This window comes from Scaptodrosophila lebanonensis, unplaced genomic scaffold (genome assembly GCF_003285725.1).
Source record: "Scaptodrosophila lebanonensis strain 11010-0011.00,11010-0021.00 unplaced genomic scaffold, SlebRS2 tig00000001-arrow-pilon, whole genome shotgun sequence".
NCBI classification, from domain to species: domain Eukaryota; kingdom Metazoa; phylum Arthropoda; class Insecta; order Diptera; family Drosophilidae; genus Scaptodrosophila; species Scaptodrosophila lebanonensis.
In genome coordinates this window covers 21,775,114-21,791,443 of record NW_022060529.1, presented here as the reverse complement: position 1 = coordinate 21,791,443, position 16,330 = coordinate 21,775,114, and the positions used below count along the sequence as shown (strand labels likewise).

Below are 16,330 nucleotides of genomic sequence, written 5' to 3'. Positions count from 1 at the left end.
GTAATAGACGCACACAGAAAATTATTTTACAAAAGCATTATACATACTAAGTATTTTTACAGAGGAATGTCGATTTTATGGGGAAATGGGAGGTGAGGCACAATTTTTCTACGTGTTTTTACAGTCCTAACTTGGGCACCAATTTTGAAAGCCATTGGGTAACAACGATACATGGGAACTCGGCAGTACAGCATTTAACAATAGACACATACATTGCTGGCGAGTTCAGCCGCAAAGCACAATTATTATTAACAAATAATGTAAGGTCCTGAACTCGTCGGCATTACATATAATATTACAGAGTTATGACACTTACCTCCTGGTGCTACGATGCGCAGACGAGCCGCCGCCTGCACGCTGCCTGCTGGATTCGTGCCCACACATTGAAACATGCCAGCATCGGACTGCAGCAGTCCGAGAATTCGCAGATTGTGGCCCGCCACCAACTGCATATAGTCGTTGGGCGTTATCACATCGCCGTTCTTAAGCCACTTGATGGCCGGTTTCGGTTTGCCGCGTATAGCGCACTCCAGCTCGAGCTCCTCCTTTTCGTGGGCTGTCTTGTCCTTGGGACTTTGTATGAATTTCGGTGGCACCTGCACCTGCACGGTTGCTTGTGCATCTAATGAGTCAACAGTATTGCTGGCACGGCATTGATAGTTGCCCGAGTCAATGTCTTCGGCGCTTGAGATTTGCAGGGAGCCCGTGCCCACAATGGAGAAGCGGGAGTCGAGATCGTTAAGGTCCAACTCCTCGCCATTACGCAGCCATTTAATTTGTGGCTTTGGCACTCCATTAGCTACGCAGTCCAAGGTAACGGTGTCGCCCTCCCTCACCGTCTTCGGCGAAGGACCAACCAGAAACGAGGGGGCGCTTGGATTATCTGCTCCCGCTTCGTTTGCTTTTTTAATGTTCAAATTCGTTTTACTGCTCATCCGCGAAATGCTGCCCGAAGTCACATTGCACTGATAGACTCCGCGATCGGAGGGGCCAACCTCATCGATTTCTAGCGCTCCGTTTGGCAGAACCACCATGCGCAAATTGTCCAGCGGCAATGGCATATCATCCTTGTACCATTGCACGCTATGCTTTAGACCCGGTTGTCCTGAGTCGCCAATCATGCAGCGAAAATAGGCCGTCTGGCCAGGCAGCAAATACGTTTCGATGAAATCCTGATTCAGGTCGGGCAGCTGTGCAATAGCCACCAAGGCTGGACGGCTAACCACAGTGCCAATGCCATTGACACTAAGGAGGCACTGATAGGCACCTGTCAAGCCGCGATTTTCCTCCACGGAACTGATGTAAAGCGATCCATTCTTCAGCTGCGTACGAAAAGTGTCTCCAACAATCCCCAGATCCTGACCATCAGGTCCCCGCCAACGTATGTGGGCTGGCAAGGATTTCGAAGCCTTACTCGCCTGTGCATTTCCTTCGCATTGTAGCAACACCGAATGACCCTCGGGCACAATCGCATCTTGTGGTTCGAATGTGAATGATAATGCTGAAAGAAAAACGATAGAAAGTACACGTTATTTTTGGAACTACTTAGGCGATGAATAATCAACAAAAAAGGGATTAATAGAAATGTAAGCCCGTAGATTTTAACCACCTTGAATTTGAAATGATTTTTCTTCTTTTTGATTTGCTCAACGAAAAAGGTCACCCCCAAATGTGCAATTGGTGGTCCCCATCCTTGGCAATATTGGACAGACCAATACACATATGCCGGCACGCGTGTCCACTTGAAACTTTTACCAAGCCAAGGCGAGCAGCAGCTGCAATCTGTCAACTTGTAAACATGACTGAATAATTGAGGCAACAAAAGCCTTTGCCATTGGCTTTTGGCATGCGCCCAGCGTCCCCCTTTGGGCATGCAAATATTTGCATTTCAACTTTGACTCGACTTCAAGACACATCCAATGAATAGCTAACATGCCTTACACAACGAACGGCTTATGGCAAGCAAAGAAAAAATCGAATGTATACTTGTAAGCTCAAAGGCGGATGCCAAAGCAAACGCAGGCGAAGTAGTCATGGGTGGCAGGTGTCTGCACAGGACCTGTTCAGGCATTAAGTAAATGGGTGGTGTCGGTTGGAGGTGCTTTCCATGCTTTCCATAAACAGCGTTATTTCATGAACCACGGTAAGGGTAGTCGCTGATGGCAGCAGAGCCGACTTAACGGCTCGCTGCTTTAAGTCCTCCCCCCCCCCCCCCCCCCCCTCGTATCCAGCAAATATTTCGCTATGGCGGGTCTGCTGCTATGCGCCTTCGTGTCTGCTATAAAAATTAGCTATTTGAACAGCTTTAATTAGTCATCGAGCAGGGAGAAACGTGAGTTGGCAACAGCCCCTGCCAGCTCGGACTAAGGACTGCCTGCTTCCCTGTGTGCCTGACAACCCGGACAGCTGCCTAGCTGCGTCCACTTCCACCTCACCTACTTCCTCTCATTTACAAAATTTATTCAGCTGTGCAAATGGCGCAATGAATTACAAATTTAATTTTAATGCAGTTGCATTTTTAAGCGAGATCTGTAGCAATGCGGTGTGGTTCGGCTTTAGCCCAAATTCATTTTTAATACTCTTTGTGGGCGGGTGTTGTCGCCACCCAGCCATGTGGCATGTTCACTGACCGCACCTGAACTCACCGCGTTCTCCCAGATGCCATCCATGGTGCATTTTGCATGCCAATGCTTAACCTTTGAGAGCGCACTTTATAAATATGCCGGCAATTATGCACTTTGTTCTTCTTCCGCCTTGGTTTTATACTACTTATGTATATTTCTCCTTTTTCTGCATTCTACAAAAGTTTACCAAGTTATTTGAGGCGTGCTGCCTCATGCACCCAACCGGAGCCCGAGTCGGAAGCAGGCAGCATGTGCTCTTATGTTATGCGTTAAGTAATGTGTGCAGAGGCAAGTAATGAACAACAACAGCAAGAAACACAAATTAACTGCCTCGGCCGCCCTCTCTATTATTCCCCTTTGTTGCTAAAGCGCCCGAAATGTTGAAATTCTTATTCAGTTTAAGCTAACTTTCATGCTATGGCCAGACAGGCGAATAATTTTCACACTAATTTGTCGAGTTCGACAAGTTTATTTAAATTTGTAACTGCTATTTAAATAAAATCAATAATATTTGCATTAAAAATATGCATTATTCCAGCTTAAAACTTACTTTGTGTTGCCAAGCGACTTTCGAATATTCTTGATCTTAATGCGAATTAAGAATATACAAGTAATGTATTGTATAAAGACTATTGTATTAGCTGTATCCTTTCTTAACAATCTATGATACACAAACAGAAGGTTTTTGGGTTACGTCTAATTTGATCAAAATGAAAAACATTACGAAAAATGTGTTTTTATACCCTGTACCCGTAGGGTAAAAAGGGTATATTAGGTTTGTGCAAAGTATGTAACATGCAGAAGGAAGCATCTCCGACCTCATAAAGTATATATATTCTGAATCAGCATGACGAGAGAAATCGATCTACCCATGTCCGTCCGTCCGTCCGTCTGGATGAACGCAAGGATCTCAGAAACTATAAAAGCTAGAATAACCAAAGTTAGCATCCAGATTCTCCTCCGAGTAAAGACGAGTTTATTTTATTTTTTTTAATTTTCCCCCCCTTCCCCCGCTACAGAATTTCGTCAATAGCGTCCACATTTCAAATGCTACCTAAACCAAACATAATGCACACATAATTTATATATAATTGTCTACTGTTGTTCAAAATGTTATTCAATTCAGTCAATTCTAAGAAAAGTTATTAGCAAAACAAATTCTCCCCAGTACAACCCTCCCAAACTGCAGCAAGAAGTTCGCTCTTCTTCTTCCTCTTTTTGCTGCTGCTTTGGGCGCATATAACTCAGTGACGGAAGTTTACCTGGGTACAGGGTATTACACTGTCGGGCTTGCTGGACTGTAGCGTACTCTCTTGTTTTATATATATTCTTGATCAGCATGACGAGAGAAATCGATGTAGACATGTTCGTCCGTCCGTCCGTCTGTATGAACGCCTGGATTTCGGAAACGGTTGAGCGTACATTAACCAAACTTGGTTAGCAGACGCTGCTAGTCCCTAGGCTACACGAGTTTATTTTTTTGATTTTCCCTCCGCTCTCTCCGCTGCAGAATATCGCAAATACTTTACTCATTTTTAAACCTACGGAAAATTTGCACATGTAATCTATTCACAAATATCTACTTTTGTTATGAATTTCATCCAAATCGGTTAATTCTAAGAAAAGTTGTTAGTGAAACAAATTCTCTCAGATTATGCCATAACATGACAGTTTGAGATTTTTTAGATAATGGACCACTCTTCCAAATTTTTAAACTGCGAGTAACTTTGAAATCATGATTTATGCGATGATGGTAGACGCCGTGATTCAATCCGAGTCATATACTCAGAAAGGAACTCGTATTGTGGGATTTAATCTTGTTAACCGACCATCGAATATGGTGTGTAAAAAAACGAGCGAAATGTCAACTGGTTCTAAGCAATATTTGTAAATTTTGTAATTGATATATATATGTAGATTACTTATTCACATACATATTCACTAGAATAGTATGAGAATATATACAAGACTTTACTTATTCCTGATTTCTGTAGATTAGGCTTCGTCAACTTTCAATCGTATATACTATACATGGGTAGAAAAGTGCTTGGAGAAAGCAGCTATACTTTTCTATAATCACTTTTGCTGGACTCGATTGACTTTTTCAATTTGTGGCCACTCATGTTTAATGTCGGGTGGATATGGCCGTGAAGTTTTTATGTTTATTGCGTTGGATAGTTTTTCATAAGCTCGTTCCTCTTTATATTTGGCCACACACGCATGTATATATACAAACTCGTATATAAACTTGGCCCTTTTGCGTTTTATGTTTGTCGGTGGAATGTATTTTTTATAGTCGCCTTTTGGGCTATGTGGCATTAAAATAAGCGCCACGTTTCCGTCTTTCTAGTTGCGTTGCACTTGTGGAAAGTGTAATTAATTATGTAGAAATTCTTTAGTATCTTTAAATGTTGCAACACTACACCTGGCTGTCAGCCAACAATTGACACACGGGTATTGGACACAAACTCACAATTGCCATCATTACCGATACGACTTGGGTATACTACTTATTTTGATCTGCAGCTTTATCTCCATTGTGTCTCTGACAGACAGAGGCAGAGGCAGAGATAGAGACAAAGGCAGCGGCAGCTGTAATTTCTACATTACACATTTGATTGACATTTGTTCATTTATAGGTGAGTGAGTTCGTATCATTTTCATTGGCTGTACATTCACATCAAGACGAGCTGCCGTCACTTTCATTGCAATGTTTGACAGCTACAACAACAACAACAACTATAGCAACATTTCCATTCAATTCACATTGTGCAGGTATCGAGACAATTTGTCTAAACAGTGCTGCGGGCTCTCAAACGGTTCACTCGTTCTCTTCTGTTTATCATCTCAATTACGAATAGTCAGAAGACCCGCATATGAGAATTCCATACTATAAAGCAGACCATCGAAAACTGCATACTCGTATATACTTAGTACTTGAGAATGTGCTTGAGCTGCTCTTAAACTCGAAATTGTACGTTCTGGGGTGGCTGCTGCACCGTGTCAAAGTTTAGCATATTCGATAATTTTTCAAAAATGTTGATTATAAAACGAGCGACGCCCATGGCACTAAATCAAAAGAGACATCACAGAACTTCTTCGGTTTATGGTCTGATCAACAGCAGGGCGCGCTCAATTAAAAATTTATTACTCGAATTGATTTTTATTGTTTTTTTCATCTCTCTCTTCAGTTTTGGTGCCGTTTTCTTTGGCGGCGGGCAATCGTCATGGTAGCAAACGAACCATGTATCTAGATACACATACCATACAAATTTCGAAAGGCAAAAGGAGGTTATCTTGCTACAGAAACTGTGTCAATTGATTTTTAGTGTGGGCATGTCTGGCATCAGAGCATCGACAGGGACTGCTGTGTTTATCTATGAATTATGCAGCACCACAGCACCACCGCACCACACATTTCAAGTTCGTTAATTACAAAAATGCCATGACGAGTGGCCAATTGCAAATCACCACATGCCCAGAGGCAAACAAACCCTTCAAAGACCATGTCATATAATTTGTCAACATGTTTAACAAATGCAATTGACAGCACAAATAAATAATTAATGAGAGCAGTCACATGTTAAATAAAACGGAAAATAAAAGTTATAGCGCTTTTTAATTGAATGCTAATTGGTTAAGTAAATCATTGAATGTGCAAATAAAACATTTCTCCAATGAATTATTAAAAACTAAAATGCACCTACACTGGTGGCGTGAAAAAACATAAACATATTGCAGAATTTTTTAAAATTTAAAATTTCTGCGAACAATTAAAACTATTAAAACTTAACATACTACTTGTATTTTAATAAAGGGTTTTTAATTGTTTATTTGCATTTTTTCAAAAATAATGAAATGTTCTATTAATGCCTGACTCTTGAATATCCTGTGCGCGCCGCTCTCACCAGTCGGGATATCAAAACTAATAAATGATAAATGTCATTTTTGTGACGCTGACAGCTCTTTCCCGCTGGAAATCTTGAAAAAAGACAGTATCATGAATGTCATTAATCATCAGAGGGAATCAGTTCGGTAATCGTGTTAGAAGTCTTAGAAGACTGTGCCAACAGGATGCGCTACAACGAAGCTATTCGAGGCAGTTAAATGAATTAAATCGTGTTCCATTATATATTTTTTAATTGATAAAAAGAAACGACTATATTGACCACCTGGTATAAGGTTTGTAATACAATTGCTTTGCTTAGGGATAAGACAAGTCTAGATATAGAAATTGGTGCTATGGCTCAAAAGACCTTAGTGGTCATACGAACGGACAGACGTATCGTCTGCCACGCCTTCTTCGGCCTGCCACACACATTTGGCTTTTATACATTCTACATAGCATTATACCCCTAGGTACAGGTTATAACAGAATAAGTAGTCTTTAAAATGTTATTTATATCTCCGTCAGAAATAGTAATTCCCCTTTGTTTTGGATGTTGTAAAATGTTTCTCAAAGTAATATTTAAATTAAAAAAAAAAAAAATACAGACGAATTGATAACCTCCTCCTTTTTGGAAGTCGCTTAAGGAGGGAAATAATAAAAAATTAAGTAGCTTTTGTTTTTCCAAATCCAGTTTGAAATTGTATTTTAAATACCTAGGCTCTATTCATGAATATACTTATATTTATAGATGAATTACGTTCTGTAGCTCAATTAAAACAAATGTGGAAATGTCTTCTGGTGTCCATTTTTATATCCATTAGTGTACGTATAAATTATGTATGCGGCTTTAACAAAACTGAATGCGGTTGCCATGCAAAATCCTGCCAAAGCTCCCAAGCGTCATTAACACATGCAGACACACACAATACCCGCACACACATTAAGACACACCCATCCACATCCCAAGTGAGAATTCACTTGCATTTCCGCACACTCACAAATGCCAATGTTGTTGTTGTTGTTGTTGTTGCTGGAATGGGGAATGGTGCACAATTGACACCAACATGACAGGCGCTTTCGTTTGTCTAGAAGTTCTTGTGGGACCGGCGCCAATGATGCTCCCGCCATCATCGCAGCTTTATAATCAAATTTTGGCAGAGTCATTAGCAAGGCTTTTAGTTCTATTATGTCATACACATACGCAAACTTTTTGTCTAAAAATGTTATACTTGTAGTTATATCGTAGTTTTGCTTTTAGCAGCCACCGTAACATTATTTGTATAGCGATTATGCAAGTTTTATTTTGAAGAGAACTTGAATTAAGTTTGATAGAGTTTAATTTTTAATGGTTGTTCGTGTGCGAAGCACTTAATCGAAGCCAGTCATGCCCCTATATCTGTTACATTAGTTATGTAAGTCCTCCTCTTAATTGAACCCACTTTAGACACCCAAAATAGCCGTTTAAATCACATTAATTAAATTAAATAAAGCCATTTGTATGAAATTCAGCCCCTACTTATATATTTTGAAGGATGCCCTTTGCCCCTCTAAAACAAATTACTTATCAAGAACTACTTTACGAGATGAATTTAATTTCAATATGAAACCAATATTTTTTAAAAATGCAAGCGAATCCAAAACAGCCGAAGGGCATTTACATTTACTTTACATATGTAGTATACTTTATACACAGTTGCGGAAGCTAAAAACCTAAAAATATCAGTATTTAGTGGCACAGCAAGGCCAGTCAGGTATGAAAAAATTAAAGTTAAAAATAGATGTGTCTATTATAACTTTAACGTCTGTATTGTGTAGCTTTATCAAAATGCGATATTTATAAATATATTTTTCACATTATTTAAAAAAAAACGCAAGATATTTTGTAAAAATGAAGCTATGTGCTGCCTTTTTAATAAATATTTTGGTCTCTGGCTAGCATAATAAACCACGGTTCGTGGTTTTGGTTTTTTGTCAAGAATTAGGCAAGTAAATATATATGTATGTATTCATTCATTTACTACACACCAATACACACATTGTCACAATGAGCGCTGCTTGCTTTCCTTTGTTTTAACAGAAAAAACTGAAATCACTCCATTATTTGCATTATGTTGTTGCCAACCGGTCCTCCCGTTTGCTTTTCACGCTTGAAAAGATTTTTTGTAAATTCTGGGCGCACCACATTTTATGCAGAAATCGTTGGCCAGGCTCAGGGTTGTAACATTTTTCAAATACATATATATATAAATATATGTAATGCATATTGAAATCATGACTGCCACCCAGCCACGTTCCAAGCTGATGCTGGTTGGTTGGTTTTAAACCAACGCGCAAAAAAAAAGAAAAAAAAACATAATGTAAAGGGGACGCATTTGTAACTCCTAAATACAAATGGCAGACTTGCGCCACTGTAAGTATGCTTTAAAGTGCATTTTAAATTTGGGAAAACTTAAAAATTACTAAACGCTTTATGCAGGCCAAATTAAATGTTTAAGTATGCGCGAGATGCAAATGTCTTAGGCTCTTAAGGATTCCCCTTATTGCATTTGTCTGACTGACAACTAACTGACAAAGTCTGGGAAAAGTGAGCAGACAACTCGAAAGTCACAACTGGAGAGTGACGTCGGAGGTCTGGCCTTGCCAAATGCTACATATACGTATACGTGTACATACATATGAGTCATGGCAAGAGGGTGTTTATTTTAATTAAAGAAATAAAAGCATAAATATTTTTGTAGACCAAACGTTGAAATTATAATGACGAGTCTTAATTGAGTTGTAGTTGTCGTCATCGTCGACGGCGGCAGCTTTTAAAAATCAACAACAATTATGCGACTGACTGCCACTATTCTCCATCTCTAGCCACTCCTTTCGCTCTCCTTTCCTGTATCTCCCCCCTCCCTGAACGGCGCTTTAATTATGAGTGCGGGCATCGCATAAATTCAGACATTCATTGAATCAAATTAAACAATTACGGCTTGTCAGAGATTTCTATGCGCATTTCCAAGAAATGTTCGCTTTAAAGTTTCAACTGAAAGTAAAATTTGGAAGACCGGGGAAAAAACTCAATTGAAAAAGCAAGCAAATCTAATTGAGTTTAATTGATGCAACTGCACAAAAAATACAAAAAAAGAAAAAAAACGAGCGAGTCATGCAGGGCATTTACATAAACTAAAGACAAAATGAATTAGAGCGCTTTATAACAAAGTTATGATCATGTATGGGGTATGGATATGGTTTATGGTGGTGACCAAATAAGATAGATATTCATGTCGATGTTGGGAGAAATGGGAATACATTTGATGGTAGTGAGGCCATTAAAAGACAGGCGGACAACCTGCATGAATATTTATGATTTTTCCAATGAATTTGCATATTTTATGTTTTTTTTATTTCAAAACGATAAAAACGACACGCTGCAGCGCGCTCAACTGTGAGATGAAGCCAAAGCTAAGGCTAGTCTAGAGCAGGCTTAGAGAGTGCAGACAGCTCGGGTAACAGCAACAGCAGCAGCAACCAACAACCAACAACAGCAACAATGACGACGACATTCACGAGTGTGTTCACAATATGCAAATTGTGTTACAACAAATTTTCAACAGCAACAACAAGTCGATAAAAAATTAGCAGCTGCTAAGAAAAGCATTGGCAAACATTTGGAGCCGTGTCTTGTAGTCATAGTTGCTGGTAAAAGTAAACAACTCGTAAATTGTTGCCAGTGGAAATGGTCAGAAACTGGACCACAAAACAACAAATTTCTTAACCCAGATAGAGCTACATCGATAAATATCTCAAATTAAAATGTTGCCACATAATTGCATCAGCCATTAGGGTCGATGCGGCTCATTTAGTTTTCAATCGGCATGAGCAAACAATTGAACATTTTTAAAATGCACAATGGTCTGCAAATCGATGTTTGAACTAAAATTTGAAATATATAGTATACCTAAAAATATAGTATTGTAGACGATCACAATCAATTTAAAATTGATCATTAATCTCTCATTAGAACCGTCAGTCAGAAAATTAAGTGAGAAAAATCTATGTTGTTCTTGGAACAATGTCCATCAAAGCCTGGGAAGTTAAGTTTTTGTTCCATTAGAAACCATATTATTTTAGTTTTGGAAACATTCGAATTTTGTTTAGGATTGAGACAGCTCCACTAATTACAAATAAATATGCTTTCTGCACAACAAATGAAAAGCATAATATTCATTTAAAGCCTGCCAGTACCATAAGCATGATTAGCTTAAATTTAAAATGTATGCTAAAATGTTGGGTTTGTCCCCAGTGTGCAATGTGCGAAAGGAGAAAATAGGCAACGTCTTGAAAATACAAGGGAAACAAAACACAACAGCATATGGAAAATGTACGCGCAATTAGGCAAAGTAGCTGGCCACAACTATTTAAAGAAGCAACTGCAAAGCAGCTACAAAATGTTAGCAAAATAGTATCAGCAAGGAAATCAAAATGCGGCAGCTGCACCAACGGGCAGGCCCAAAACAGAGAGCAAGCAGCTGAAAAGAAAAACACATGGAAAAAACCATTAGAGCGGCCTAATGGTAGCACCTTTTAAGGTTAAATTGGGCAACAAAATAGAAAAGAAAGCTTATCAGCAGCACCGAATGAAAAGCCGAATAAAAAAAAACTAGCGTGGCAAATTTATGCGCGCAACAGCAGTCGAAAAATGCCCATTTTGTGTGTGTGTGTGTGTGTGTCTGCCACACATCCAAGGGTTAAATGTGCCACTAAGAAGCAGCAGCGCTATGGAAAATCGCATAAGCCAAATCTGCCAATGCAGAAAAGCAAACGTTTGTTCGGCGCAGCATTTGCATTTTGGCCACGACACCATCGACTGGGGGCCTTCTGGGGGCTCCTGCTCCACTATCGCAATGCGCATCGCACGCTCACGCCACAGCTCGCGACCCAGAGCCTGTGGCCAACCAACAGCCGGCAACCAGTTCACATTGGTTGTCTGACTAAAGCGTTCAATGTTGATTTTGCATTTGGTCGAAAAACAATAACGGCCCGAGAACTTAACACTCGATCGCAGTCGACTTGAAGATATCCTGTATAGTTAACAAAAAGTTCGATTTATTTTAATTATTCCAATTTAGTAATTTGCTGGTTCATTTTAAATCCACGTTTTCACACATTCTTTTTATATATTTATGTTAATTGTTTTAAGCTAATTGCTTAATGAGGTTTAGTATTTTCATTTCGTTGAAACAAACTATTGAAAAAAAAACATATAAAATGAAAGCCATTTTTCTGAGTAAAAATATTTTATTATAGTTGATAAATGCTATTATTTATGAGAACACGATATGAAAAAATTAGCAACCAAAAAGATAAATAAATAATAAATTAAATAAAAGCCAGCATTAGATATCGCCACAGTAAATCATTGGGTTATTATCAATGAGTTAGAGGTGGCTATATTTTTTTCACCCCATAATTCAAGAGAAGGTGTTCTCTTCAAGTCTTTATGTTATCGCAATTCCATCCCAAACAAAAATTTTAAATTTGTAGTTTTATTAGATTGCTTGCTATATTCGAAAAATAGGTGGTTCAAAAAATATAGAATAACCAAAACGCAAAGAAAATTTAAAGGTAGTTTTTCAAACTTTCTAAGTTATGAATAGAACTTAAATCTTCCTATTTATAAATTTGATATATAAAATTTATTTATAGTGTTCTAAATAGAGTCTGTTCGGAATATCTTAAATTTAAAAATAGTTTTTGATATTGCTGATAGGCAAAAAACAAAAGCTAAATTTGTATGAAATATAAGAAGTATTATCTTCCGTCGTGGCCAGCTCTTGTAGTTTGTTGAAATTAATTTATACGTACAAGTAGTTTGTAGAACAATTAATAGAAAGTCGATTTGTCGAGCCAACCCAACTCTCGAATACTCTGTACCCACCGTTTTCCCGCTGGAACCTTTTCTTTATTTTAGTTATTGTGGGGCATTCCTTTAAACCCAAAAATATAAAATTGGCTAAAGACATCTTAGCATCAAACAAAAAAGTTGTTGATACTTTGGGTACAAAATTACCCCAACTTTATGGGTAGGGCGTACAATTGCCTGAAACTGAGAGATGCACACCAGTATATGTAAAATTGTGGTAAGCGGAAACGATGCCGCATCCTATCGCAGCTGCGTGTGAATTTTTGCGTTGGACAAAATTGCAAGCGCGTGAAATGCGACGGAAATTTAAATTGCATTTGAAACTCATCAGTTTTCAGTTTATTGTTTATTTTCAATTAAAGCCACGCACGTGTACAATTATACAGACGTCGTATATTTGGTTCGTGTATGTACTTGTCAGTTTTGCTTTGCAGTAATGCGTAATTTGTCACCAATAATTAATTTAAGCTGTCTAGCCTTAATTTAATTTGCCAAGTTTCTGTTTTTTGTTTTTGATTAACACCCGTTTCTGTGGTGTTTAGCTTTCAGCTTTAAATTGATACAAAATGGTCAAAAAAGACAGTAAAATGCTTTGCTTTTTTCATATCTTTCTGACGCCTTGGGCGCAAAAACCTCTCACGACCAGCCAGACAACAGACAACAGACACCGACGACAACGCTGTATGCTGGCAGACAGATTTAAATTCAAAGGCGACAGGATAAGCCAAGCCGCACCACGTCGTTCGCAATACAGCAGGTCTCCCATCTAAGGAACAACCTAACACCCGCTTCCGCTTTTCGTGTGTGTGTGTGTGTGTGTGTGTTTGTCAGCCTAGCGACATAAAATGCTGCACAAATATAATTATAAACGTCTGCTGGCCATTAGGTGACGCCCTAACTTTACAGACTGTCGCACTCTCATTTCAGTTCCGCTCGTCTGCCGCAGTCAGACACAGTGTGAAATTCCAACAAACGAGCAGGATAATAATATAATAAAATAAACGATTGTTATCGAATTTAGCAACAGAAAACTTTTGCTAATTCGTACATTAATTTTCTTGGTGTTGGTTCAGTAGTCCTTGATGTCAGATGGATGCACAAATCCAAAAATATCATGATTCCAAACATTTAGCAGCATTTAAATTTTATTTTGTTATGCCTTATAAGGGTTTTCTAATAAAACTAAATGCTAAAGCTAAAATATTATTTCCATTCCAATGTCTAATCAGAAATTATTTTCAAATTTATTCAGTCAATACAATATGTTTCAATTGTGTTTAATGATCAAGTTGGTCTATTTAGGTACTCTTTGCATCTAGAATAGCAAAGAACTAATAAATATGATTTATCAATATTCCTACTAATAAGGATATTAACATTATTTTATTAAGCAAGCTTATTTAAAATTATTAACATTCTTCGCGCTACAATAGAAGTTAACTACCAAGATTGCCTATGTGCCCCACTGTTCGCTGGTCCTGCCATGGCATTGCGTGTTGACCCCCACGTTTGCGCTACATGCCGACATGGCCATAGCCAGCGGCTAGAGGTGAAGGATGGGGGTGTGGAAGCTTTTCCCCCCACCAATGAACATTTGCTTTTGTGGCCTGTGCACCAGGCGTTAACTGACGCTGGTCTGATCTAGCTTTTGCCGTCAATTCAACTGCGAAAGGGACTCACAGGCGCTATCGACGAAATTGTCGCATCAAGTGAAAAAATCAGCGGCCAGAAAAAAGGGCAAGAGACAAGTGAACGCTTTATATGTGCGCATTGACTTTGCCATTTGGTATTTGACCGGCAATGCTGTGATTGCTTTTTCAACAGCACATTTCAGGGAAGAGGTACCCACTTTAAGGGCCTTTAAAGTGCCCATCCAGACTAGCTGTACCTCTCTGCTCCATAAGTTACCCACACCTGCTTGCACGCTACATTTCAATTATGCTAATTACAAGCAGCCGTCAAACACCTAATGCTGCCTGTTGGCCAGGATTTATGTGCGTCTCATGCCAACGAAAACTTTTTGCCCCACCACTGGCTCTTTCTTTGCTCATTGCCGATGGCCGATGGCAACTCATCCGTTTGCGCGACTGTCTGTCTGGCCCCGTCTGTTTGTCTGTCCTCACGGCACGTTTGTCATTGAGCAATTGCGGTCTGCAGCTTATTTATGAGCTAAGCAGCGCACTTGGGCGGCGGCATGCATAAAATTGGCTATTGGCATGTAAACGAGCACAGCTTGCATTAGGAGTTAGTCGGAGGGATACTTGGGGAGTTTCTACATTCTCCCTTAGCATATACACCCAGAGAAAAAGGTATTTGTGAGAAGAAGAATGTTTAGATATAAAGAAAACAAACAGCTTTGGGGCCATACTCCTGGAATAAAATTGTTTGGCTTATGCCCTCTTTTAGGATGCACCGATTTGAATGAAATGTAAAAGGAAGAAAGAGAATAATAGAGTAGCGGGGGAACGGGGCAAAAGTCAAATAAATGAAATAAACTTATGTTGCCCAGGGATTAGAACAGTCAAAATAGCATTAAAAGAAGGCAGCCAGCTAATTTATTAGGATAAGATTTTAATTTTTAGCTTTTTTTTGTACTCTTTTTAAGTTTGGCGACCATGTAATAGTTAAATGTTTTGTTATGGCCAAAGTTGCATAAATATATTTATATATAAAAATAATAATAATAATATTTAATGTGGTTTCAATTTTGACACCAACGTAAGAAGAATGGCCTTAATAAATGTATTTTGATTGTTCTAAATTAAAATTTGTGCACTTCCAAATAAAAATGCTTACTCCATGTATTTTGTTATTGTGGAAAATTAACATGTAGTGTGAATCGCCCTTTGGTTTAGCGATAAATAACAGGGACCGCAGCGAGGTGGTTGTAGAAGTGGCTGCAGTAGCAAATCTGGCTCGCGGACTTGCTTCACTGAGGCAGACCCACTTTTGAAAAATGAACGACAGCAGCGCCAAAAAAAAGTGCATCGTTCAGCTTAGCTTAATCTCAATGCATTTTATTGTCTTCAAGTCTTCAATGATTTTACGATTTAATTAGACTTCAAACTTTCCACACACTGGTGCTTAAAAGATTCGCGTCGGCCGATAGAACTTTCAATAGAGAACGACTCCTTAAAGTTGGTTGTGTTTCAAACCATGAAGTTGGCTGCGGTAGCCAATTGGGACAGCTGATTGTACACAAATAAAAATGGACGTGATTCTACTCCAAAACAAAAGCATGACTTCTTTTGTTTTGAGGTGATAGCTTGATTGATTTAAATAAGTTTTCCAACACACACACACACATTTGTATGTGCCAAATATTTAACGAATTGTGGATTTAGTTAAATTTTTCTCTGGGTGTAGATAGCCCTTAAAAGTTTTCCAAGCATGTAGAAAATTGCAACGCAAAAGCATTTCACGGGCTATGCATAAATGGGAGTAGTAAAAAGGGAAACATACTTGGTTTTGGGCTTGGAGTTTTAAAATTTAGTTCAGTCGTTGTGGCAGCAAATAGCAACAAAAACAGGAGTGATGAAGATCAGACATGCAAGTTAGTTTGGTACAAAAGGCTTTTACGTATATTGGAAGCCAAGAGCGAGGAGAGCATAAAATTTAAGTAAATGGAACAAATGAAGTGCGGACGGTGAAGCTTTTGTGTTTTCCGAACAATACAAAGTAAGCTCAAATTACAAACAGTGCAGGAAAATAGGAGTTGCCCGTAGCCGCAGTGTAAGATAATCATCATCTATTATGCTTTAGCACATCATTTGAGACAACAAGTTTTATTATGCGCAGCGACAAGTTTATCGGTTGCCAGAAAGAATAACCACACAATAGTTTTTGTGAGAACTAAAAAGGCGCAAAGGAGCCAGCCATAAAGTGTCTGTGATGTACATATGTAGA

General features: G+C 38.8%; 1 protein-coding gene across 2 annotated transcripts in view; it reads right to left on the bottom strand.

Moving 5' to 3' along the window:
• LOC115634600 (neogenin) overlaps window positions 1-16,330 on the bottom strand; it is a 62,676-nt gene that overhangs the window by 9,117 nt on the left and 37,229 nt on the right. For both annotated transcript variants that reach the window (XM_030532449.1, XM_030532450.1), the window contains exon 2: window positions 317-1,501. In XM_030532449.1, the coding sequence (XP_030388309.1) occupies window positions 317-1,501 (1,185 nt within the window). The remainder of the gene's footprint in view (window positions 1-316; window positions 1,502-16,330) is intronic.